General features: G+C 41.9%; 2 protein-coding genes and 1 pseudogene across 4 annotated transcripts in view; 2 read left to right on the forward strand and 1 right to left on the reverse strand.

The window, feature by feature from the left end:
* The first annotated feature begins 1579 nt into the window (after nucleotides 1-1579).
* Nucleotides 1580-2691, forward strand: LOC102540841 (mitochondrial glutathione transporter SLC25A39 pseudogene; annotated as a pseudogene).
* An 11705-nt stretch (nucleotides 2692-14396) lies between these two features.
* LOC140691481 (uncharacterized) lies at nucleotides 14397-15039 on the reverse strand. The gene has a single exon (XM_072955119.1). The coding sequence runs from the start codon at nucleotides 15006-15008 to the stop codon at nucleotides 14397-14399; it is 612 nt and encodes a 203-aa protein (XP_072811220.1). The 5' UTR covers nucleotides 15009-15039.
* The window catches only part of USP6NL (USP6 N-terminal like), a 127663-nt gene continuing 116563 nt past the window's right edge, over nucleotides 14762-25861 (forward strand). For 2 of the 3 annotated variants that reach the window (XM_072955173.1, XM_072955175.1), the window contains exon 1: nucleotides 17529-17693. The gene's annotated coding sequence lies outside the window, so the exon portion shown is untranslated. Of the gene's footprint in view, nucleotides 14900-17528; nucleotides 17694-25861 lie in introns of those variants that run through there. The other variant, XM_072955174.1, reaches the window with a different exon arrangement.

The raw sequence follows: 25861 nt of genomic DNA on the forward strand, positions 1-25861 counted from the left end.
GCATCTGAGTTTTTTATGTCACCACATCCAAAGGACACTCCAGTTTTCTGGCCTCACAGTATCAGGATGTCCCCACATGTCCTCACTGCTCCTTCCAGCTGCTCTGAATTGAGGAGAAAGACTCTGTCCCACTCTGAGTCACCTGCCCTATGACCTGTTGGGCATGGAAGTCATTCTGTTTATGCCTCTGTGTCTCATAGTGTCCCCTGAGAAAACATCTCTTTCTGCCCTTGCTTGGGATCTCTCAGACCTAGTCTGGGGGCCGGGGCTGTAGGTTAGACCCCGGCTGGCCTCTTCCTCCAGCATCTTCATGCCTCCCATCTCCTTTATACAGGGGTCCCCACACTGCCTTCCACACTGTTCCTTCAAAGAAAATTCCCATGCAAATAGGTGTAACATGTGAGGAGGTTTATTTCATAAAAGGCAAAGGGTTTTAGAGGGGGAGGGGATTTTTAAAAGTAATATATACTCGCTGTAGAAATTATTCAGAAAATGTAATAAATGTATAAATACAAGAACATTTTCAGTAATGATTATCCAGAAGTTACCACTGTTGATGTTGTCAATAATTTCTTTCCCACTTTGGTCTATGTGGCTCACACATATTTTATTTGAAAATAAGATTATACTATATAGGTTGTTTTTAAAAAGTTAAGAAGGGAGGGTATAGCTCAGTGGCAGAGCACATGCTTAGCATGCACGAGGTCCCCTGTACTGCCTCTAAAAACAAAGAAATAAATAAACCTAATTACCTTCTTCCCTGCCCTCCCCCCAAAAATAACCCAAGTAAAAACATCACTCTTCAAAAAATATCTTTTTAAAAACGTCAGTTAAAGTTATATTCCCATTGTTAATAAATATAGATGGACATAATTTTGAATGAAATGGCATTCTGTTAGGTGAGGTGTACTCTATTTTAACCAATTCTTTACAGACAAGAAGGTGGCTTCCAGTTTTTTATATTATAAGCAAGGCTGTGACAAATGGTCTTTTAATATACAGATCTTTGTGGGGCCTTTTTGTGTGTGAGTTATTTCCTCAAAAAAAAAAAAAGCCTAGAAAGTAAATTACTAGATGAATGTATTTATATTATAAAATCTAATATATATTGCCAAAGTGCCCTTTAGTTAAATTCTACCAGTTTACACGCCTGCCAGCAATAGACAGGAGTGCCCGTATCACCAGATTCTCCACATTTTCTGGGTGTTTTAAAATCTTTGCCAACGTGATAGATGAGTAATTACATTCTCTCGGCCTCCATTTCGGTTTGATCACTTGTGAGGCAGAACAAGTGATCAGCATCTCCGTTCCTGGTTCTCATGATCTTCCTCACCACGGACCTTGGGGGTCGCCCAATTTTCTATTGGCGTGTCCATACTGACTCTGACTACACCAAGACCACATAACAACAACGGTCACCGGCAGTATTTAGGGTGAAACCGAATCTGGTTAACACAGCAGTGTGGGCACGCGGACCCCGCGTGGGCTGCGTGGCCACATGGGCCCGCCCGGCCCTGAGCACTGCGCCGCGTGAGCCCCGGCCTAGGGCCAGAACTGAAGCTACCAGACGGTTGACCAGGACCCTGGGTGCATTAGCCCCCTCCAACAAATGGTGGCCTCGGGAGCTGGGGCTGTGGTCACCTCCCTCTTCATGACCCCCCTGGACGTGGTAAAGGTCCGCTGGCAGTCTCAGTGCCCCTCCGGAGCCCGTGAGCTAATGCCTCCTGCCAGACTCTGGAGCCTCTCCAAACCAAATGCCCCTCCTCTCTCCAATCCACAGGGAAGTGCCTTCTGTGCTGCAGTGGTGTCCTAGAGCCCCTGTACCTGTGCCCAAATGGTGCCCACTGGGCCACCTGGTTTCAGGACCCAACTCGCTTCACTGGCACCATGGATGCCTTTGTGAAGACTGTGAGACACGAGGGCACCAGGACCCTGCGGAGTGGCCTCCCAGCCACCCTGGTGATGACTATACCAGCGGCTGCCATCTGCTTCACTGCCTACGACCAACTCAAGGCCTTCCTGTGTGGTCCAGCCCTGACCTCTGACCTCTAAGCACCCATAGTGGCCAGTGCATTGGCCCGCCTGGGCACGGTGACTGTGGCCAGTCCCCTGGAGCTGGTGCAGACAAAGCTGCTGGCTCGGCAGCTGTCGTACTGGGAGCTGGGCACCTGTGTCCGAGCTGCTGTGGCTCAGGGCAGCTGGCACTTGCTGTGGTTGGGCTGGGGTCCCACTGCCCTTCGGGATGTGACCTTCTCAGCCCTGTACTGGTTCAATTATGAGCTGGTGAAGAGCTGGTTTTGCGGGCTCAGGCCAAAGGACCAGACCTCCGTGGGCATCAGCTTTGTGGCTGGCAGCATCGCAGGGACGGTGGCAGCCACCCTAACTCTACCCTTCGATGTGGTGAAGACTCAAGGCCAGGTAGCGCTGGGAGCCGTGGAGGCAGTAAGAGCGTTGCCCCCACACACCCAATCCATCTGGCTGCTGCTGCGGAGGACCCAGGCCGATTGGGCACCAGAGGACTCTTCACAGACATCCTCCCGAGGATCATCAAGGCTGCCCCCTCCTGTGCCATCATGATCAGCACCTATGAGTTCGGCAAAAGCTTCTTCCAGAGGCTCAACCGGGAACAGCCTCTGGGCCCCTGAAAGGAGAAGGAAACAAGGACCCCCTCTCTTCTGTGGATGGGGGTGGGGCAGGGGGAGACTGAGCCACGTGCCTTTTCCTCAGCACTGGGGGGAGGGGCCTCCTTTCTCTTTCCTTTCAACTCCGCCCCTCCGGGGTCCACCTCAGACCACTTTTTTCCTCAGACCACTTTTTTTCTTCTGCTCCCCAGCCCCAAGAATCATCACTCCTTCTCCCCAAGTTCAAGACCAAATCTGCTAACTGCTGCCCCCCCCCCCCATTTCCCTGTACGTTGTGGTAGCTGGGCCTGTCCCCAGGAGCCACAAAACCCTGGGCCTGGCATAGTCTGAACCCACTCCTGTTAATTTCTTGAGTCTAAAGATGATAAACTGCTCTCCAGTGGGAGGGAAAAAAAAACACACACACACACAGAAGTGTGAATTCTGTGAGGGCTGAAACCAAATACTTCTTGTTCATCTCTGATGCTATAATGTGTTCCACATTATACTTGGCACATCTGGGGGCTTAATAAGTATTGGCTGGATTAATACACTCCCCTCCCCTTTTCATTTCTTTTTAAAAACTAGACTTTATTTTTTAAAGCAGTGTTAAGCTCACAGCAAAATTGAATGGAGGGTACAGAGATTTCCCATATACCTCCTGCTCCTGTCCCCCACAGCCTCCCCCATTATCAACATCCCTCACCAGACGGGACATTTGTTACACCTGATGAGCGTGCACTGACATGACATCATCACCAAGAGTCCATGGTTTACATTAGGGTTCTCTCTTGTATCTACTGTGTATTTGGACAAACGTGTGATGACCTGTATCCACCCTTCAGTATCATACAGTGTTTTCACTGCCCTAAAAATCCTCTGTGCTCCTCCTAGTGATGCCTCATTCCTCACTAACCCCTGGCAACCACTGATCATTTTGCTGTCTCCATAGTTTTGCCTTTTCCAGAATGTCATATAGTTGGAATCGTACACTATGTAGCCTTTCACTGTTTCTTAGAAATTCTCCTTTGAATGTAAAACTGCCTTCTTACTGTGAACTTAAGTTGGGCAGTTTCACTTCTCAGACTGAGGTAAATAGATGTTTTCTGGGCTGGGAAAAGAATGGTTTAAATTTCAAATGCATCCTTCTCAGCTCAGGTGACACAGGGAAGAAAGGAGTGACACATAAAAAAGATGGGGGTGGGGCAGGTAAGGGACTTTAGTAGCTGTTCTCAAGTCTTGCCTCTTTTAAGTACTCAATAAGCTTTCTTGAAAACAGAAACAGACACAGACATAGTAAACAAACTTACAGTTACTGGGGAAAAGGGTCTGGGAAGGGATAAACTGGGAGTTCGAAATTTGCAAATGCTAAATACTGCATATAAAATAGATTAAAAAACACAAATTTCTTCTGTATAGCACTGGGAACTATATTCAGTATCTTGTAGTAACTTATAATGAAAAAGGATATGAAAACAAATATATGTATGTGTATGTATGACTGAAACATGATGCCGTACACCAGAAATGGACATATTATAACTGTCTATGCTTCAATTAAAAAAAAACAAAAAACAAAAACAACTAAGCTTTGTTGAAAAGGGGAGGCAGGTGGAGAAAGAAAAGAAGGAAACTTTCAAGTACATTATGGGTTACTTAACTTAATTATCCAGTCTCTGCTTTGATTTTCACATGACAATATTTAGGTCTGTAAGTGAGGTAATGCAAAAGTCATCTGTTTTTTAAATAAGTGTGTTGAGCTGAAGGTAAAGAAGACCTTTGGTTGTAGCTCCTGACCTTTCATTAAAGAGTGATCTCTCTGCAGTGAAGTGTGAACCAGACTCAAAAAACTCATGATGGGAACAGATTAACTTGGTAAGCGACCCGGAGATTTTGAGACAGTTTTTGGTCTCTTGGTTGACTATGATTCCAATGCTTTCTTACTTTTCTTTCCGTTGAGTGTGAGTGATTCAGGTGACATGACTCTCTTCTGGTCCACGATGAACCAATGCCTTCCAAAGGCAGGTGAAACATTAGAATCTGATGACATGGTAACATGTACAGGCTCTCCAGTGACCTATAATCTCCCCAAGGGTGAGGACCTGACATTTTAACCACTGAATCACCAGCTATTGGCAGGACAGTGCCCAGCACACTTGAGGCACTCATTATGTACCTGCTGATTAAACCATTGTGGATGAATTTCCATAAATGAGTATAACTTATCAAATGCCAAGACCTAGCATTAAAACACATTTTTTTCTAAAATTCTTTCGACTTACAACGGTTTTAATTAGAGAAACTTGTTTTTGTTTTTTCTGAGAGTAAAGTCATTTTCTTTTCGCTGCCTAGTGAATTAACTCTAAACTCCTTAGTCAGGCATATGACATGCTCCCAAGTTATCTTCCCAGGGTTACTAATCTTCACCTGACACCAGTGGTCCAGCCAAAATGGATAATTATTCCTGATTTTTAAAAATGGACCTCTAAACCCTTCTGCTATTTGATTCCCCGTGGCCAGGTCAAATCCCATCTCCTGTGTTATGACTTCTCTAAGATCCCCCGTGGTGAGCTTTGTAATGACCTCCCCATTTCCTTTCCTCTTTTCTTTGTTATTGGTCCAGCTTTCCATTTGAGAACCGTGCCTTCCCCTCATGGGACAAAGCCTAACTCCATTTCTGGTGCTAACCGGGGGTGAAAGCCATGAACATAATCCTGTATCCTGGCCATGCATGTTGATTCAGCAATGGAAATGTGATCTGCTTCATACCAGAGCCTGAGACAGAGACAAGTGTGTGTGCAGGGTTGCTCACTTTCTCCGATCGAGATGAGGCGGCAGGAAACCCTGGGAACTGTTGGCAGTCATCTTGGCTGAATGGAGCTGACATCACGGGAGGCAGAGAAGGAAGCTGGTCCTTGACAGTAGCATTGAATCCTACCAAGCCCATCTTCTCGTAGGCTTGCAGTGATGTGTTGTGTTGTAATGTGATGTGAGCCAATAGAGCAGCTTTATTACACAGCCCAATTTAAGTTGGCTTTTTTGTTGTTGTTATTTGCAACTACCTGTCTTCTTATAAGTCCGATCCAGTCCCTCACCTAAGCACTTTCTCCCAGCACTTTCTATATACTTCCTCTATTGGTATATAGGAATAATGTACTATACTAATAAACATACTATATACACTAACAAATATACATACATACACATATATATATCCTATAAATACCTGTATACTGCGTACACTCTAGTACAGTGATTTATCCATAGTCATCGCTAAACAAACCAATTTATTAAGGAAATAAATGAATCAAGGTTGAGTAAATTTCAGTGGTTACAGAGTTAATTTAAGTCAAAGGATTTACCTTATTTCTATGAAAATTTTAGTGTGGTTTAAAATTCTTATATAAATATAAAAGCTCAGGCATAAAACTCCTATAAGAAAACAAAAGGGTAAATATCCATGACCTGAGCTTAGGCAATCAATTCTTAGATATGACACTGAAAACAGAACAATAAGAGACAAAAATGGCTAAATTGGACTTCATCAAAATTGAATACTTTTGTCCATCAAAGGACATTATCTATTAAGTGAAAAGGCAGTCTACAGAATGGGAGAAAGTATTTGCAAATCATATACCTGAGAAGGGTCCGAATACATAAAGAACTCTTACAAGTCCACAATACAAAGACAGACAACCCAATTTTCAAAATGGGCAAAGAGCTTGAGTAGATTTTTCTCCAAAGAAGACTTACAAGGTGGGTGGGAATAGCTCAATGGTAGAGTGTGTGCCTTGCATGCATGAGGTCTTGGGTTCAATCCCCAGTACCACCATTAAAAAAAAAAAATCAAAGAAGACTTACCAATGGCCAACAAGCACATGAAAAGATGCTCAGCATCATTAGCCTTTAGGGAAATGCAAATCAAAACCACGAGACACCACTTCATACTCACAAGGATGACTACAATCACAATAGCAGAATATTGGCAGGGACATGGAGAAATTGGAACCCCTGTACATTACCATGGGAGTGTAATATGGTTCACCCACTATGGAAAAAACTTGACAGTTTCTTAAGTTAATCCTAGAATAACCATAAGACTCATCAGTTCCATTGCTAAGTAGATATCCAAAATAACTGGAAAAACAGTACTGAAACAAACACATGTACACACAAGTTCATAGCAGCACTATCCACAAGTTAAAAAGTAGAGACAACCCAAATGTCCACCAATGGATGAATGGGTAAACAAAATGTGATATAACCATACAGTGGAATATTATTTAGCCATAAAAATGAATGAAGTACTGATACATGCTCCAACATGTATAAACCTCATACTAAGCCAAAGAAGACAGAGACAAAGGTCACATATTACATGATTCCATTACATTTATATGGAGGCATAGATCCATAGAGACAGAAAGTGGATTACTGGTTGCCAGGGGCTGGGGAGAGAGGAAATGGAGTGTAACTGCCAATAGATACTGAGTTTCCTTTTGGGGTGATGGAAATGTTTCAGAACCACATAAAGGTGGCAACTGTTCAGCATTGTGAATGCACTAAATGTTACTGAATTGTTTACTCTAAAATGGTTAATTTTATGTTATGTGAATTTCACCTCAACCACATCAAAAAATCTTATGTGAATGAGTCAGTAGGAGCAAAACAGTGGCATGCATTTAATACTCAGCTACGAAGTAGTTTTCAAAATTGATTCAATAGATACTTGGATTCTCAGTTAAACTTTCAGTACTGATATGTCAGAAAGCAGTGTTACCCGAAGTGTGGGATGTACTCCACTGATGACAGGCAGGACGGAAGAGGCTTTAAATAACATTGTCTTACATAGTGAGAAACTTACTTTCTTTTCAGAGATTTCAGTCACCTTTTAGTCCTTGTGAATACATCAATGACAGTCTCAAATTAGTGCTAGGATGTTTGTTGTTAGCACATTTAACATCTCTAATATATGCTAATCTCCCTTTTCAACCAAAGAGAGAGCAGGCTTCAGGCTCAGAGCCCTCTGGGCAATATTATCCAAGTGGTTTTAATATCATTGTTTTCAGTGTGTTTATTTTTATTTTTATCTTCTGTTAATGTCACATGCTGCCTATTTTCCACTTTAGTGATTTGCATCATACTTTAGATAGTGATGCAAAAATTCCTCTTTGAATTAATCTAAGTAGAAATGTGAGTCTACTTAGAGGAAAACAATGAAGAAATAATAATATAAATGGTACAAAGATTTGACGGTTAATGTACGACCCAGATGACTGAACAGGACACTGGCGTAAAAAATCCATTCTAGATTTGAAATATGAGGATCTGAGCTTTTATGGCAAATACTTTACAAATGTAAATTATTATCATTAAATTACTGTTTGTGTTGGGTACTGCCTGTATCTCAGGCCTGTATTTCCCAGAGTCCTTTGTCAGGACAGTTCTGATAAGCTTTAGGTTCTGCCAGTGAGACGCATGTCATTCTTCCAACAGCAGTAGCTGACACGAGGGTTTGACAGACATAAATTTTTGCAGTGAAGCTAGACTGCAAAGAGTGCCCCTGACAGGCACCCGCTTCTAAGCTGCAGGGCAGATGTAACATTGGCAGTGACTTCCTATCATTTCCTGCAACTTCTGATCTCTGGGCGCAGCAGGTATGGAGTAACACGAAAGTTACTTTAAGTCCCGCTCAACTGTCCCCATCCACTCCTTCCAAAGACTTTGAACGCATCTGATTCCCTGGATTGAACAGTTTTCTACTGGTCATCTCTTGAGCAGTTTCTTCTTTCCTCACTGAGTCCTAACTGAAATAATATTTGTTTCATTGAATTTATAAAAAACCATATTTAATAATAATACAATAAGAGTTGCCATTTGTTGAGTATTTACTACTAGTCACTGGGTGGAGCATTTTGCATGCATAATCTCATTTCTCTTGAGAACCCTTCAAGGCAAGTTTGATTACTATCCTCATTCTGCAGAGGAGGAAACTGAGGCAGAGGGTTACACACTAACTCAGGTCTCAGAGAGGGCCAGCAGCAGTGATGGGGTTTGAACTCAGGCTTGTCTGAATCCAGTGTGCTCAGTGACTCCACACTAGACTGCCCTTCCCCCTGCAAAAAAAGGTTACTTTCGTTCTCCAATCAAGTCTACTTCAGGTCTGAAACCAGAAGTCTTCCGGAATTCAGAAGCTTCAATTTTTAGAAGGGGGACGCAGCCCGTATACTGCATGTTACTTGCGGGGGGCAGCATAAATGGGATCTGGGACACGGTCTTGTAATCAAGCACACTAATCGTTCTGCGATGACATGTGTCGACTGAAATAAATATGCAGCCTGGAAGTTGACAGTTATGTTTTATTTGGTGGGAGGACTGACAGCCTCAAAGATCGCTCTGAGGGACTGCTCTGAAGAGGTAAGGGGACGAGCTGGGATATATAGGAGCTTTACAACAAAGACCAGGTAGTTGGAACAATAAAAGATTACTTGTTATCTAAAGAAAAACAGGCATCTCAAGTTAAAGAATTTAGTGCTTTTCTATATATGGGAAGAAGCAAACATCTGGGCTCATTGAATTCATTCCTTTGACAAGCATCTAGCTATCTAGGGCCAGTATCTTGTCCTTTATTATCCCCTCAGAATGCACCATCTTGAGCGGCTGCAGAGGACGGGCTGCAGGCTTGTCTTCGCTAGGGAGTCGAGGCAGCTGCTGATGACTTGATGGTTTCAGCATCCTTTGTTTACTTATATGGTTTGCAGTATTTTTAGTTCACACACACATGTTCTTATTAAGTAAGATGAAGACCATAATAAGTAGCCAAAGGAAAGTTCAGTTGCTACCGAATGGATTTAGGTGCCAAATTTAGGAACCAAATTTTTGGCTTTCTGAGCTTTGTGGATTTCAAAACTGCAGATTAGATCTTATGGACCTGCATTTTTTTATAAAGTATTAGCAAACAGAAAGAAGCTGAGTAGATTAAAAAAATATTTTTTCCATCTACCACCTTATTTTAACTGAGTCTTCGGTCTGGCTCCTTGTGACCACTCCTTCTTTCGTTTTTCAGCCAAATCCTGTGGGCAAGGGCTTATTTCATATCTATTTAAGTCAAATGTAATTGCGAGAATATTTACTCTGCAGACAGCAAAAGGTGACGGTCATCATGTTGTTTCACAATGCCCAGCACGTTACCCTCTTCAAAGAAAGCACCTCACAAAATCAGCAACTTAGTAGTGAAGAAACATGCTGGGAATACCTAGGAATCTGTTACAGGTCATCCTGTTCTTCTGCAACTTGACCTTCTTACAAAGTATTTCTGTTAATCTTGATGAAGTTATTTATTTATTACGATTTTAGCTATAATATAGCTAAATACAGCTTTAATCCTTTATTTTTTTTTGAAGTGTGGTTGATATACAATGCTATGTTAGTTCTGAGTGTACAGCAAAGTGATTCAATTACACACAAACACACACACAGACATATATATATAGTTTTTCAGATTCTTTTCCAATATAAGTTATTATATTCAATACAACAGTCCCTTGTGTTGAATACAGTAGGCCCTTGTTGTTTATCTATTTTATGTATAATAGTGTAGTACTTTATTTTTAATCAGTTTATTCCAGTTATCTGGAAGTGGGTAACAAGCCACAATAAACTCAATGGCTTAAAATAACTTATTATTACTCTCCTAGTTCTGCGAGTTCTGTGGGTTGAGATGTCCTCATTTGGGATTTCTCATGGGATTGCAGAGCTGGGGCTTAAGGCATCTTGAAGGCTTGACCTTGCTGGGTATCCAAGATGGCTCACACACATGGCTAACAGCTAACGCTAGCTGTTGGCTGGGGGGTCAGCCAAGGCTGTCATTCAGACCACCTGTATGTGGCCTCTGTGTGGCCTGGGCCTCTTCCAGTATGATGGCTGAGTTCAGGGAGGGGCGGGCACTAATGGCAAATATTTCAGAGATTCAGGCAGAAGCTTCAAGACTTCTTATGATCTAGCCTTAGAAACCACTTTATATCACTTCTACTCAATTCTTTTCTGTCACAAGTGAGTCACAGAGTGGCCCAGAGTCAAGAGGAGGCTGATATCAAAGGATGTCAGTACTGGAATATGACTCACTGTGGGGGGGGGCATCCTTGAAAAGCAGCTCCCATGCAATGTACACAAGATGTATGTGCATAAGAGTTCAAAAGTGAATTAAAAAATCACATGCACAGAGGCAAAAGATTTATCATCCTACTCTAGGGACAAAAATGCCTTGAAATTATACTTTAATTTTTCCATATCTTATAATGCTTTTTAACACAACCCTGCTTGATGACACAAGCGAAAAATGGAGAATAAATGGCACGAATGACATCAAAGAGGTGGTCAAACTGGAGCATGGAAACTCTAAGTGGACCAGACAGAAGAAAATCTAAAGCTATGAAAACATACGGAGCTACTTTTCAAATGATATGGCATCATTATAGTCTCTGGCAAAGCAGGATAACCATTCTGGTATGTAATCAGGGTGGCTTGTGAACAAAAGAGCAGAGGAGATAATGAGAGGCAGCTTTTGTAGTTGAAAACCAGTCATTTCCATCTTTTTTATTTTCTTTGAGTCACAGACCCTTTTGAGGAAATGAGAAAAGTTAGGAAACTTTTTGCCCAGAAAAAAATATGTTTTTTTAAATTAAAATATACTTGATGTACAATATTATTTTAAGAAAATGTAATCTGTATAATTTTGTTCCTTCATTCTTTCTTCCCGCTCTTTCTTCCCACCTCCCTTCATTCTTTCTACAATGGTTTATAGAGAGCCAATTCTGTATCAGTTGCTGATCTGGACCAAGGGATAGAGTAAGGAAGAAGGCAGATCTGCCCCCCTGTCTCATGGTGTGTCTGTTCTTCAGATAGGGAGAAAAATACCTAGTACACAGTAAACAAACAAGACAACCCCAAATGTTTATAAGTAATAAATTGTGTACACAGCGTCTTGTATACAATTTTATGGGGTTTACGGTCCTGCCATGGACTCTTTTTCCTTGCTCTGCAATCAATAATTTTGAAACCAAAGGATAGCTTTTTCACATGAACAGTGTGGATGTGGTTGTTGGTTTTCCGTTGCTTTTTTACTTATACTGGGTACACAGACTGGACTGAGTCATTTTCAACAGGGAAGAACAATTACTGGATAGAAGAGCACTGGTTTTTTATGAAATTTCAGAAGGTATTGCTGTTGGTGACCATGAAAATGTGCACTGCAAGGCTTTCCAGAGCTTTACTGAAAAAACAAAAAAAGCCCCAAAACCCAAAACTTCCCCTACCAGAGAGCTCTGTGCTTACCCTTATTTAAAAAAAAAAAAAAAAGTAAATGGATCAAATAGCCATGGAGTCACATTTCAAAATCTCAGTTTATAGGAGACTCTAGGAACCTACTCTTTCATCTATATTTTGAAGATTATAGTGAAGGATGTATGATTTGCTTTGGAGATTTTTTTTTCTCTATGGCCTGTGTCCCTATGTTCTCACCACAAATTGTACTTCTGGCCTTAGTTATTATGTCATCTCGTGGGGATTTAAACATGTACTTTTACCTCTGACAACATTTTAAGTTTTTTGCATTAGCATAATGCATAACTTTTGCAAGAATGAACTTTACAAATATCCAGCTATCTTATTCCATCATAAGATGTGAGATATCATTCTAAGCCTTTGTTATTTGCCAAATATTTTAATCAGTAACATAAACTGTTACACCATATGCCTTTTCACTTTTAGGTGCTTTATGGATATCAAGCTTTTATAAAACACCCAAACACTTCTCCAAAAGGTATGACATAAAAGGGTATTTTTAATATCTGGTTATTTCATTGGAATGAATATAAAAATGGGGTGAGTGTAATCTGATTATTTAGGGGGTTGGTAAATTTGGCCCTGTGGGTCAAGTCCACTTATTTTCATAATAAATTTTTAGTGAAGCACAGGCACGCTCATGCTTTTACATATTATCCATGGTGGTCACAGGTTCACTGTCTTTCCCCTTTAAGAAAAAATTTGCCCCTGAATATATATGCCTAATACAAATTCACATGTCAAGCACTTTGCTGGGGATATAAAGACAAAAATTTGTGTTAACAGTGTGACAACAGCTCCAAGATGGTTAATAATAAAAAAAAAATTATGGTAAGCCCCTGAAGTTATACCTAAGAACAAATGCAGATCTTTACACTGAGGTGACACAATTCATTGGTGACACTTTGACTTGGGGGGAAAATATGGGGATTTCTGAACTTTAATCATGCTGTTATTGTAGCATAAAATGGAGTCAATAGCGCTCATAATTAGGTCCCACATAACGTTTTCAAAAAATTGCCCATATAACTTACGGAAAAACATATCTAAAGTTTCCACTTCATTTTGCCAAATAAGTCTAGGGCTGGGGTTGCTCATCCAAAATCCCATTAACTCATTAACCAGTGACTTGGGGTTCTTTTTTATGATGTTTGCAAGGATGTCCCTTGAGTAACATCTCTTGCATGTCTCTGTGGTCCCCAAGGACTCCTGACAGGATGAGAGCTCAACCACAAACATGGCAACTTAATTCAATAAATATTTCTTGAGGGCTTACCATATACTAAGCAATCTGCTGGTACCATGGGGGCTACAAGGCTGTAGGAGTAGGGGCTCCTGCTTTTCATAAATTCAGAATCTCTCCAGCTGGGTGATCGCTAATCAGAGCATGCCACACATTTTGGGGAAGTGTTTGGGTGTTGAAAAAGTTACTCACGCCCTGCCAACTCCTGATATGTTTTTACCCTAATTCATATATCAAACTATTTATGCCATTGTGGGATCAGGATCATTAAAATAAACATTAGTCTTCGCAAATCTAGTTTAAATGTATGAAGGAAGACTCAAAGGGAAGTATTCATTTGTTTTCTCTTAAAAAGTGTACAAAGTCACAACACTTGTGAGCTAGAAGTCTTAGAAACCATTTGAGACCTAAACTCATGCATGGTTCTCAAAGTTGCATCCTTTGGAAGAGCCAGTGACCCCATCTCCTCCTTCCACCCCTCCTCCCAGAGTGCACACAGCACCCAGTTTCTTGGTGTCAGTTTTCACCAGCTGGGAAAAAGATAATAGCAACCATGCAGAGTTGCCAGCTTTAGTAATTCTAGTTCCTGGAATCAAGGACAGGAAGCCTTTTAGTTATTTGTGCACCCTAACTTTGCTAGCTTCTACTGAATAAATCACTTAACCGTCAGCTAATTACAGAGTTGGAAAGTTTACATCATTCATCTTTTTATGGAACCTCTTGATGGACTATTTTGGAGATTAAAACTCTTGACAATTTCCATGATATAAAAAAGGAAAGCTGACCTAGAGAAAGATGGGACAAAGATGAACATTTGAGAAGTTTCAGGCAGCAATGGGATCTTACACAGAAGCCTACTTAAAGTGGTGCTGATCTGAACCTTTAGATTAAGTTCCCGGAAAATGACAGAAAGGTGACCTTTGTCCGAAGCATGCTATTTTATTGAATGAATGAATATTTTTCACTAAGTACCATGCACTGACTTCCCGGTAACAATCCTATGAGGCAGGTACTATTACTATGCCACTTTACAGATGGGGAAACTGAGGAAATTAAACAGCGCGTTCCAGCTCTGCAGCTGGTGGGTGGCTGCGCCAGAAAAGAAACAGGAGGCAATTTGGGGGCAGAAACCATGCTCTTGGCCACCGCTCTGTTTGCTGACCTCGGGCCTGGCCGCAGCCATCCATTGATCAGCTGAAGCCGGTCTGTCCGGGCAATGCCTCGAAGCCCTGGGCCAGGGGCTGCCTCTCCGGTCCGGCCCGGGCCCGCCCTCCCCCGGCGCGGCGAGGGGCTGGGCCCCCCGAGAGCTGCGCCCGCACCCGGCCGGCCGGCCAGCGCGCCCCCGCGGCCGCCGGGAACGCGGGAACGGCGCGCACGTGCCGCCGGGAAGGGGCCGCCCGGGCCGCGCCAAGATGGCGGTGGCCGCGGCCGCAGCGGCGACGGTTGGCGGCGCGGAGGCGGGGTCCCGGGCGAGCCGCCCTGGGAGGCGGAGGCCGTTTCCATAGCGGCGGCAGGAGGTGTCGCGCCGGGGAACTTCCTGGTTCCCGGGCTCGGCTTCGCCGGGATCCTCTTGGAAGGGAAACAATGGGGCGGAGGGCACTGCGGTAGCCGCCGCCGCGCCGGGACCTGCTCGGCCCCCGGGACTCCCCGCGCTGCCCCCGCCGGCAGCCTCCGCCGACGGGACCGTCCGGGGGTAAATTCATTTCCTCCTCTCCCACAGCGAGCGGCCGGCGGCGGCGCGGCTCCGCGGGCTTCCTCCGGCAGGGACTCGGAGTTGGCCCCGGGGAGCCGGACGCCGCCATTCCCGGCCCCGGGGGAGGTGGACGGAGCGGCGCTCCCCGCCCCCGCCTCGGGGGGGCCCGGCTCCGGGAGCGCGTGCGGCCGCCGGGCGCCCACCCCCGGGGACCCGGACCGCGGGCGTGCGGCTGTGAGCGGCGGGGTGGGGGGCGCGGGGGGCGCGCGGGGAGGGTCTGGCGGGGCCGTCGCGGGAGGGGACCTGCTGGCCGGGGGAGACGGCTGGTGGGGGGGGGGCCGGGGCCGCGGGGAGGGCAGGCCCGCTGCCTCCCCCTCCCCCCGAGCAAGTTTCAGTCCCCGGGAGACGTGTCTCCCTTGCAACTTTCAGTTGCGTCCTCCAGAGTCCAAGTGGGCAGGACTGAGGCAAACTTCGTTCTTTTAAATTACTGCCTGCCTGCTGCGGAACTTTGTGTCGACTAGGCAAGGGGAGGATGGGGTGAATGAGGGCTTTGGGGAGCCTGGAAATCTGAAGTCTGTGCCTTTGCAAAGTTTGCAGAATAGTTTGGAGCTCACAACCAGGTGTTGATGCGGCAGTCCTGATGCGGGAGCATGATTCCTCGCAAGTATTTAAACGCCAAGAAATGCGAGGAGTCTATGAATGCGGGTAGACATTAGTATACATTGAAAATTAAATGTGTGCCGACCCCTACCGTCGCCCCTCATTTTAATCCGCAGATGCTTTTGAGTCAGAAGTGTTTAACATGAGTTAAATGAATCCCGTATGGGACTGGGAAGGAGTTTTGAATTGGGGCAGTACCCTGTCATTGGAAATAATGTGACACCTGGGGAAAAAAAGTGGGGACACAATCTTAAATATCTTGCTTACTGGAAGAAAGTGATTTCGATCCTGTATTAATCCATTAATAAATACAAGTAAATCTTATGGATAGATATTTATTATTTTGTAGTACAGAAAAGTTGTGCAGAACTGTAGCGATCACCCTGACCAACTCTCTCATATGTGGAGTCTATGGGAGGTTCTGTTAACAGGGAAGTTGGGGTACTTTTTTCTTTTGTGAAGTCATCTTAATAAGAATCAAATTAGCCAGCATCAGATGAACAGTGGTTTATTTGCTTTTATTTCTCACTCTGTCAGACCCTAGCATTAAGAAAAACATTTCTGAGTTTGCTGGGTTTTTTTTTTTAGTGGTAAATTTCATAAAGTCTTTACTTAAAGTGGATGTTGATCCTGTTATATGCTACCTAAGCAGCTGAGATGTGTCAAAATATAAAAAAACAGGTGTACTGATAAAAATACAAAGTAATTCTTACAGGAAGACCAGAGGCTTAATCACAAGTACAGGTGTTCGGAGTTAACAGAAATTCCTTTGCTGATTATGTATTTGAAGAATTACTGAGTTGTCACAAAGAAGCATCATTTACCAGGCATTAAGAACATGTGCCCTGAGTCTTGGTGGTAGCTAGCCTATCTGACTCTCCAGTGTACTTGTTTCTGGTAAGGATAGCCCATTTCCAGTTATAAGCTTGTTTTGACATGAAATAGCTCCTCAGAGGACAACTGTCATTAGTTGAACAAGCCAGTAAGTAGAGGTGTCGGCTTTGGCACCATGTTTGGTCAGCCTTGGGAACCAGCGCAACTTCTTGGTACGACAGATCCAGTCTGGGCCTCTAGTGCCAAGCAGAGGTTGCACTGGTCACTCTTTGCCCCATGTACGCATCGATCTTAACTTAATTGTTACATTTTGTAGCAGATGAAGATGGGTGAAAAAGAGGCTAGTAAATTTAAGCCAATGGCAAATTGAAAACAAACAAAATTACTTTGGTTAAAAAGTACTAGGAATGTTAAGGCAGTTTGAAGCTGGCAAAAGACTTAACCACAATGCTAAAACTTTGGGAATTTTCGCTTCAGTTATAGAAAGTGATCAGTGATCTGCATTTTCTGGTTTATGTTTGCAATTTCACTTCCACCATCCTTGTTTTGTTTTAGTGCAGTGGTATTGTTATCAACAATACTCAGACCATTTATTACCAGAAAGGTGTAGTTTGTCCCTTCAGTGTGATTTTTGAAAGGCATATTGCATTGTTAGATATGATTTACTTATATTTAGAGTCTCATTTTTTTTCTTTAAGAAGTATCTCAAGTTTTACTGTGGAAATCAATATGAGAGTAATATTCATTGGAAAGAATCTGACTTCTCAAACACTTCCTTGTGATACATGGGTATTATTAGAGCATTGGAATTACAGTCACAGACACTTGGAGTCTCAGCTGGTTTCTGCCAATTCCAGATTATCTTTCATGCAAGTAATTTTTTAAAAGATTGTTTCTTCGTAAAATTGGAGGGGGGATCATCAGTTCAGATTTGTTTGTTGACTCAGCAAATACTTGAGTGCCTTCTACCCACGACCTTGTTTTCAACAACAGAGGGGCTAAGGCCTTTGAAGTAAAGTACAAGGAGCTATAAAGCCTGTCATTAGGGAACCTGACTTGATGGGGAGTGGCAGGGCAAGCTGTGCTGAGGAAGCGGCCGGTAGGACCTGAAGGATGAGGAGGAGGTGGGAGGGTGGGACACTGAGTGTGAGGGAGAGCAGGTCTGCAGTCCCTGAAGAGACTGTCATGCCGGTTAGATCAGGATGCTTGTGTATTAGTTCCCTGCAAGGCATGTGAGCTGCTGCTGCTGTTTGTACAGAGAAGGAAGGCTCTCGGCACCTACTCTCATCATCTGAATCAGGTAGCCCCTGCCCTGTGCTGTAGCCATTGTAAAGGGGGTCCGTCTAGTTGACTGTACCCTCGCTAGAGCTGGGAGTGACTCTCTGTCCACTTTGGTGTCCATTTTTATAACTGGCACCAATTACTTGTTAGTTTCTATCTCTAAAACGGGTTAAATGTTAAATTAAAGGTTCTTTGATTTCTTTACAGAGACACGCTATGATGTCAGTATAGTGTCTTGATTTAATTTTGATAGCATTTTCCCTTGGAAGAGCTTAGATTACCTTATTTAAAATATCTATTCACAAAATGCTAGTAGCAATCCATCCTAAAATTAAAAAAACAATATATATATATATTTTGTAAGTGGCAGGTAGTTTCATCTGGTTATAGGAAGATCAGGAGTGACTCTGGAGTTCCATATCTTGTTTGCTTAAGTGTTTCTGGCGCTAAAGAGATGATTTACTTATCCTCTGATAGAGGTAACGTTGCACCCATCTCTTGCCGACATGGATGTGAGTGTGGAAAAAGTTATAATTTTATCCTTAAATTCTTCTTCACTGAATTAACAGGTGAATTAAAAAAATTAGAATTAAAAAAAAATAGTAACATTTTTTCATGAAGTGAAAGAACATTGTTTTTAAGCTTTTTAATGTATTAATTTCAGTTAGTAATGTTACATAGATCAGTAATGGCAAATTAGTATTTTATTGTAGAATTAATGCAGCATTTATAAGCCAGTTGCCTCTATGGGCTTTTTGCTCCTGTTTGTTTTTTTCGGTTTTTGGACATTTTAATGCTTGTTAGCATATCTGTAGTTAGGTAAGAAAAGATAAAGGGGACCTAAGACTTTGAAAAGTCAGTGACAGTGAAAAAACGGAGTGGATGCGGAAGTTAAAATTTATAAAGGCTTGGTATGTGTGTGGGGGCTAGGTATTTCTGTGTATTTTGCTGATGCCTATTATAAAAGTGAATTGGCAGATAATAACTTTATTGACATTAATGTCTAAAAATTTAAGAAAGTCTGTTTGTCTCACTTGTTCCATGTTCCTTTTTGCTCTTTCTAGATTTGTTTTGGATTGACTTTAAAAAATAATTATTCTATTTCCTCCTTTTTTATTAGCTTGGGATTGTATATTCTACTATTCCTTTTGCTGAAGAAACACTAATGTTTTATGGACTTACCAAAGTATGATAGTCATTGAGAGTTTCACCCTTTTCCCAGAAAATATAAGCCTTTAAAAACATTTAAGTCAATTTCTTTCCCTTTTTTTTTTTTTTTTTACCTATTTCATTGTTACCGTGTTTTTCAGTGCATGTGTATTTTACACCCCAGAGATCTATTTCTGTTGTTTTCCACTGTTACTATTCGGTTAGACTTACTGCATTTTATTTTCCTTCTTTCCTTCGTGAGTTACTGACCTTCCATCTGGAATAATTTTCCTTCTTCTCCAAAAATACCCTTTAGTTTTTTCTTTAGAGTGGATCTTGGACTGACAACTTTTCAAACTTTTAGTGTGAGAGTGTTTTTATTTCACCTGCATTCTTGAGAGGTGCACTTTGCTAGGCGTAGAATTCCAGACTGGAGATACATACATATATTTATGTATTAGTTCTTTGGAGAAGAGACTATTCTATTTCAGATTTGATTTCGGGTGCTTTCCCCTGCCTCTCTGCCCTTCTTGCTCGGGGAGTTGAGCAGAAATGCTGTGACTTGTCTCTGTCATCAGTCTTGGGTAGTTCTCAGCTGTCAGCTCCGCAGATGCTGCTTCTCCCTGTTTCTCTTGCTTAATCTTCCTGGGACTTCAGTTACTCAGTGTTAGGTCTCACTGACTCCTCTGTGTATTTCACCTGTCTTCTGTGTTTTGCACGCTTTTGTTCCTTTTTGTTCTGGACATTTTCTTCTGGCCCATCTTCCAGTTTACTAAGTTAGTCTTCATCTCTGTCTAATCTACTTTTAAATGTATTCTCTGGGTTCTTGATTTTGGTTGTCGTATTTTTTCATTCTAGAGTTTCAATTTGAAATTGAAAATTTCTTCTTAAAATCTACTATGCCACTTTTATAGTTTTTAATTCCCTATCCAGCTTTTCAAGCTTTGCACCTGTGTCTGTGGACAGAGTAAGCAGGGTTGCTCCATCCCAGGGTCCTGCAGGTCGGCTGTTTCTCGAGGAGTCTGGTCTCCTTGTACGCCTGCTTGTTGTTGATGGTGTGCTGTTCACTGTGTTTGAAAAATTAGTTCTAGAAGTAGTTATAGATTTGGATAAGGATTTTTCTGTTGCTTTTGCCAGGCACTTAGGGTCACTTTAATCCAAATTGAGATTTTTCTAGGGTCTATGCAAGGGCTGCTTTAATTTGTTTTTGTGTTACCCTTTCTTCTGGGATTTAGCTTTTTGAGATATTATTCCAAAGCCTGGGATGGCCCCCGTGGTGGATCTTGTACTCTTGACATTTTGTCTTCCAGGCTCGCAAGGCTGCCTAAGTGTAGGTAGCCCCTCAGGCACCTCCTGTGAGTGGGCAGCCCTTTCCAGGAGGAAAGATGCCCTGGGGTGCATTCCTCTCCTCTCTCAAACTGTGGCTGGTAATTCCTCATTATCTCTTTAGCTCTTTGCCCCACCCTATCCCCCACCTTTAAAAAATTAAGGTATAATATACAAATAATAATGTGCCCTGATCTTTCATGCATGCCCTGAAGAATTGTTATAGATGTAATTAAATGTACACCCAGTTTCACAGGTAGAATGTTTTTGTCACCTCACAGGGCTGTCACACTCCTTCCCCATCCATGCCGCCTGCCTCAAGTATCAGTTACTCAGTGTTCTACCACCAGAGATTAGCTTTGCATTTTCTAGTTTTTTGTCAGAAAAGTCGTGCATCACGTGCTCTCTTGTCTGGGATTCTGTGAGATTTCGCTGTGTTGTTGCAAGTTGCAGTAGTCTTTTTCGTTGCCCTATACTTTTTCTAGTTACTGTGGCATCTAAAAAATTGTCTCAAAACTCAGCGACGTAAACAGTGACAACCTTTACTGTCCTCACACAACTGCAGTTTGGCCAACACTTGTCTCTGCTTCATGTGGTTTCAGGTAGGGCGGCTGGAAGATGGGCCCTGCGTCATTGGAAGGTTTGCTCCCGCATCTGGGGGGGATGACAGGGGTCCCCGGGGCGCACATCCTGCCCACGTGGGGGTTGGGGTAGAGCCAGGCGGATGCCAGGTCACCTGCTAGGACTTGGCCTTGAAGCTCATGCAGTTTTACTTCCACTGCATTCTGTTCTTGGAGGCAGTTATGGGCCTACCCAGATTTAGAGAAGAGGGGAAGCAGACTCCATCTCTTGATGGGGAGAATATTCTGGAAGAGCACGTGAGATGAGAGAGGCTGCAGTGCCTGTTACTGGGAAATGCAGTCTCTCGTGGTGGTCGCCTCATATGTGAATGGGCCACAATTTATTTATCTGTTCTACTTTGCCAGCTGCATTATTTCCAATATCGGGCTGTTAAAGTGAAGCTGCTGTGAACATTCTTATGCATGTATTTTGTTGGACATAAACAGTCCTTTCTTTTGGAAATATCCCTAGGGGTGGAATTGTTGAGTAATAGGTAGATAAATACTTAACTCTTGTAGTTACTACCAGTTTTTCGAAGTGGCTCTACCAATTTATAGCTTCTGATATTTTTAATAATTAAAGTATATACTTAATGCGTATACATACATACAGATTTATATGTGTGTGTATATATTTAATATATATTTAATGTAGCTTTTTGCCTTTAAGCAAGAAGGTTGGTGTGTAGTGTGTGGCCCAGCTTTGACAGAAATTCAAGTCCCTTGTCTTTCATGTCACTTCCGTGTGTTTGTGTTTTCCTTTCCCAGCTGGATGCTTAGTTATTGGAAAACAGGGACTAGGTGGAATAATCTGATTGTGAAGCGATAGACTAACTTTGAAGGCAGCATTTTAGAGCATGCGTTCAAATTAGTACGAAGTTCAGTTACCATTGGCCAACTGCATTTTTGCTGAAGAGAACATTCTGAAATTTCTTTTCAGAAGTGGCTTTTTGAAAATATTGAGCTCCATCTCTCATTAGGTTTTATCACATTTTATTATCAGTTTGAGTTCTAAGCTCATTCATCACACCTGCCTGGGAAATATTATTTCTTTCACAAAACCTTTTTCCTTCAAAGTTGATGATTTGCCATCACTGGGGATTGCTGAAAGAATAAGCCTGGGGTTATCTTTGATTATTACTTCACCGTTCATAGTCATTTTGACTTTCTTCCAAGTTTCCTGTGAATTTGCCGCCCCCCCCCCCCTTTTTAAATATAACTGACATTTTAGACCAGTTTGTTTCAGCTCACACCTGGTTTACTGCAATACTTTACTGATTGATTCTGCTTACAGCGCTAAGGAAGGTAGAACCTTTCTTAGTTACTTGTTGAATTAAAATGAGTTTTTAGGTTACAAATGTTAGAGGGCTAGAAAGAAAACTTAAAAATTGTGTTTCAACTCCTTTATTTTATAAAAAGACCAAACATGGATCAGTGCTAATACATGTGTCAAATCTATAAAATACTTAGTTTACAAAAACATTTTTTTTTCATTCGTAATCCCTTGATGATCTTGAGCAGTAGCCAGGTTGAAAATTTTAACTTTCATTTTACAGGTAAAGAAACCGGGGCTCAGAGCAGTGAAATGACTTGGTCTGAATTCCTAGAGCCGGCTAATGGCGAGCTGCGCCACTCACATCTTGGATTTGCTATGTGCACAGTGATTTTCCTGCAGGGCTCATAGTCTGCCATCAGCTTGCTGAATGCCAATTTTACTGGCATCCTACATGACTTTTCCTCTTTTTACCTGTGCATTTTTACATTTTTGGCCCATAAATTTACTCATTTAAATTCAGTAGAGGGCCTTTGCATGAGCGGAAGCCGTTGACAGCCATGTTCCTTAGTCTTTTGTCCTGTTAGAGGCAGGGTGGTTGGGTCCAGGTTTGTCTTGATTGTCATATGTCAAGCCCTTTGAGAAGTTTTTGCGTGTTGTAGAGCTGAGTTAGTATTTCCTGAGTGGATGGATATATACATTCTTTAGAATCCAACTAGATATAAATTCCTTAAAGCGGGCCCGGAGCCATGCCTTCTTTTCTTTATAGCCCCCTTGGTGTCTGCTGTAGTGCTGCTGCTCAGCCTTCGTGGTCTGGAATTTTTTACAGACTTTTAAAATGAAACCAGACCCCTGAAAATGAGGTACTGTGTCCTTCATTTTAGCTTTTATCTGTACAGCTCAGGCATTATGTATAGTTCTGAAAGCATGCATCAAGTGCATTAGGCAAACGTGTAACATGTAAACAGATTATAAGCTACCTTGGAAAGGCCCTGCCTTTCTGTAACCGAGATAAGAAAGGAAGCCCTGGGAGGCACATTTGTTTTCCTAAATACCTAGAAGTTGACATGCTGACCAGTGTAAAGCTACTAGAATTTGATAAGTCCTGGAAACCTAACTTAAATTCTCCCTGTAGAGGGGAAATCAGACCTCATTCTTATCTGATGCTTCGTTAACACACACGTGTTAACAAGCCTAGGAAACCAAACATTTTGTCTCTCTTCTTCTCAGGTCTTATTAGCAGGAAGTACTTTGTTGAATTAGTGAATGGGATAAGTAAACCTTTTTCTCAAGCTGTGATAGAAGATGTGCTTTACTTCTCTTGAGCAGGGAAGATACTGGAAGCCCTGGGAATTTAGCATTGTGTCTCAGGCAGCGTGAATTGCAGAAAGAGGATTCTCTGGGAAAGCCCAGGAATTGTGAAAGCGCAGTGATGAGACGGTCCGTGTCAATGGATAATGACTTTAATGAACTAAAGTTATTTCTTTTTTTGGCATGAGAAGACGTTACCCTGGAATCTGCCCTGATATATATTTGAGCTAATGAACTGTGAATCTGAATTAAGAAAGAAAGGTACTAGTATTGCTCAGATGTAAGTTCCATGGGGATGGGGTCTTTTTTCATGGCTGTGTTGCAGAGCCTAGAACACTGTCTGGCTGCTGCTAGCTGCTCAGTACATACTTATTGAATGAATAGTAAATTTGTCATCTCTGTTTTAAATTTAAAAATTTAGTATTAATTATTTAAGTATTGGTTTATAAACCTTTGGAGAAATGGCACGAGGCATCATTTCTGATACTTGCTGATTGTGAGGTTACATAAAACTCATTGCAGAGCCTTCATTTATTCAGTCATTAAATTTCTCTGAGACATTTTTAAATGGGTACATGAGACTCTGTTATATATAAATTAACAGCGGTTCATTTAGTCCCTCCCCTATTACGGTATATTTAAGTTGTTTATGATTTTTTTGCTGTTACAAATAATGTTTCAATTAAGAAAATTGTCTTAAGGTTTTTCTTTGGATGGCTGTTCAACACAGCAATTTGACAAAACAGGACCTAGGAATTTCTATTAGAAAATAAATTTGTATTATGTATCTGTGAAGTGAGATCAGAATCTTCAATGCACAGACAGCTGAGAGCTGACAGCACAAATGACACAGCTCTTTGGGTAGGCCAGCTGCTCCTACGTTTGACTCATGTGCAGTCATCAGTCTTTTCACGTAAAAGCTCTCTTGCATTTTGTAGTGGACCTGGCTATCATTTGTCTTTGTCTTTTTCTTCTAAAGAATAAGTGAGTCACTACAACTGTTTCTACCTCTTAATTATGGCTTAAAGATTATAAATGCATTTAACTTTTTAATACATGTGGTTACCTATGTTATTTTTCTTTATATTCATTTCTGAATTTTGTTGGAAAGTTTTTGCTTTTTCATGTTAAAATATAACATTATATTCGTACAAAGGACTATATGTAGTATGTGTTATGTAAGATCTAACATAATGATGTTTATACTCTCTCTCCCGTCAAACTGAGTGATAGAACAGTAGTAATATCTTCTGGGGTCACATCTCCCTCTTGCTCTGTCTTAACTACTGTCCTGAGAAAACGGTCATCCTCAACTTTGGAGTCTGGCATTCTCCTGCTTTTTTTTTTAGTAGTTATGGTACATATATACAGGTACCTATAGAACATATTGCCAATTTTGCATATTTTTGAACTTTATATATATGGTATCATTTTGTGTGTGTGTGTATATATGTATTTATATATGTATGTTCACAAATCTAGTGAGTAAAATTTTTTAATGAAACTAAAACTCACAAATTGAATTTACATTCAGTTGATGCCTTTACCCTGTATATGAGTCATCTTTTGCTGTAATAATGCTGTGTAACAAACCACTGAAAAATTTCAGTGATGTACAGTGACAGACATTTATTTCTAGCTCCCAGGTTTGGTGGCCTTCTCCTGGATGTGGCTGGGCTGGCTGGGTTGGCTGTAGCCTGTGGGTTGGGTTCAGCTGTGTGCTAGGCCTCTGCTCATTCTGAGACCAGCAGTGACCTGGGGTGCATTGTAGGAGTACAAGAGAACACAGACAAGCCCATTGCTCTCAGAACCTCCAGTTAGAACTGGCACAGTGTCAGTTCTGTTCACATTCCAACATGTCACGTGTCCCAGGCTCCCACATCCATGAGGTGGGGAGTACATTCCACCCCCAGGGAAGCCACAGTGAGGGTGGCAAGTGATGAAAGACACATGAACAAAAGATGGTGCCTGCCACATCTTCCTCCTGTAAAACAGCGTAAGAAACTTGGAATATTTCCCTTCATGTTATCTCCCTTCTACCTTACATGCTGCTGCTTTTGTTCAGTATTTTAGGTGTATTGTTTGTTTTTGTAACTCCTAATTTAGAAGTTGTACCCCTAATATTTGCATTTCCTCATGTTTACAATTTCCTTTTCTCACCTTCTTCCTGTATTTCAGACCTTCTTTTTGACATCGTTTGCCATCTTTGTGAATTACAGTTTTGGAAGCATCCTTAATGAGGGTCCTTTTACAGTGTATTTCCTCAGTTTGTGTGTGAAATTTTCTTTATTTTGCCCTTTTTGGTTTTTTTTTTTTTTTAAATAGTTTAGCTGAGTTGGGTACATAATTATAGCTTAACAGTTATTTCTCTTAGAGCTTTGGAGATATTATTCTAATGTCTTCTGGTTTTCATTGTTGCAGCTGATAAATCAGCCGTCAAGTCTAATTGTTGCTTTGTGAGTAGTCTGTCTTTTGCTTCTGGTTGGTTTGAAGCACTCTGTCATTAAT

This window comes from Vicugna pacos, chromosome 35 (genome assembly GCF_048564905.1).
Source record: "Vicugna pacos chromosome 35, VicPac4, whole genome shotgun sequence".
Lineage (NCBI taxonomy): Eukaryota > Metazoa > Chordata > Mammalia > Artiodactyla > Camelidae > Vicugna > Vicugna pacos.

Coding starts and splice junctions, on each gene's coding strand:
- LOC140691481 (XM_072955119.1), bottom strand. CDS start 15,008: ATGGCGGCGTCCGGCTCCCCGGGGCCAACTCCGAGTCCCTGCCGGAGG.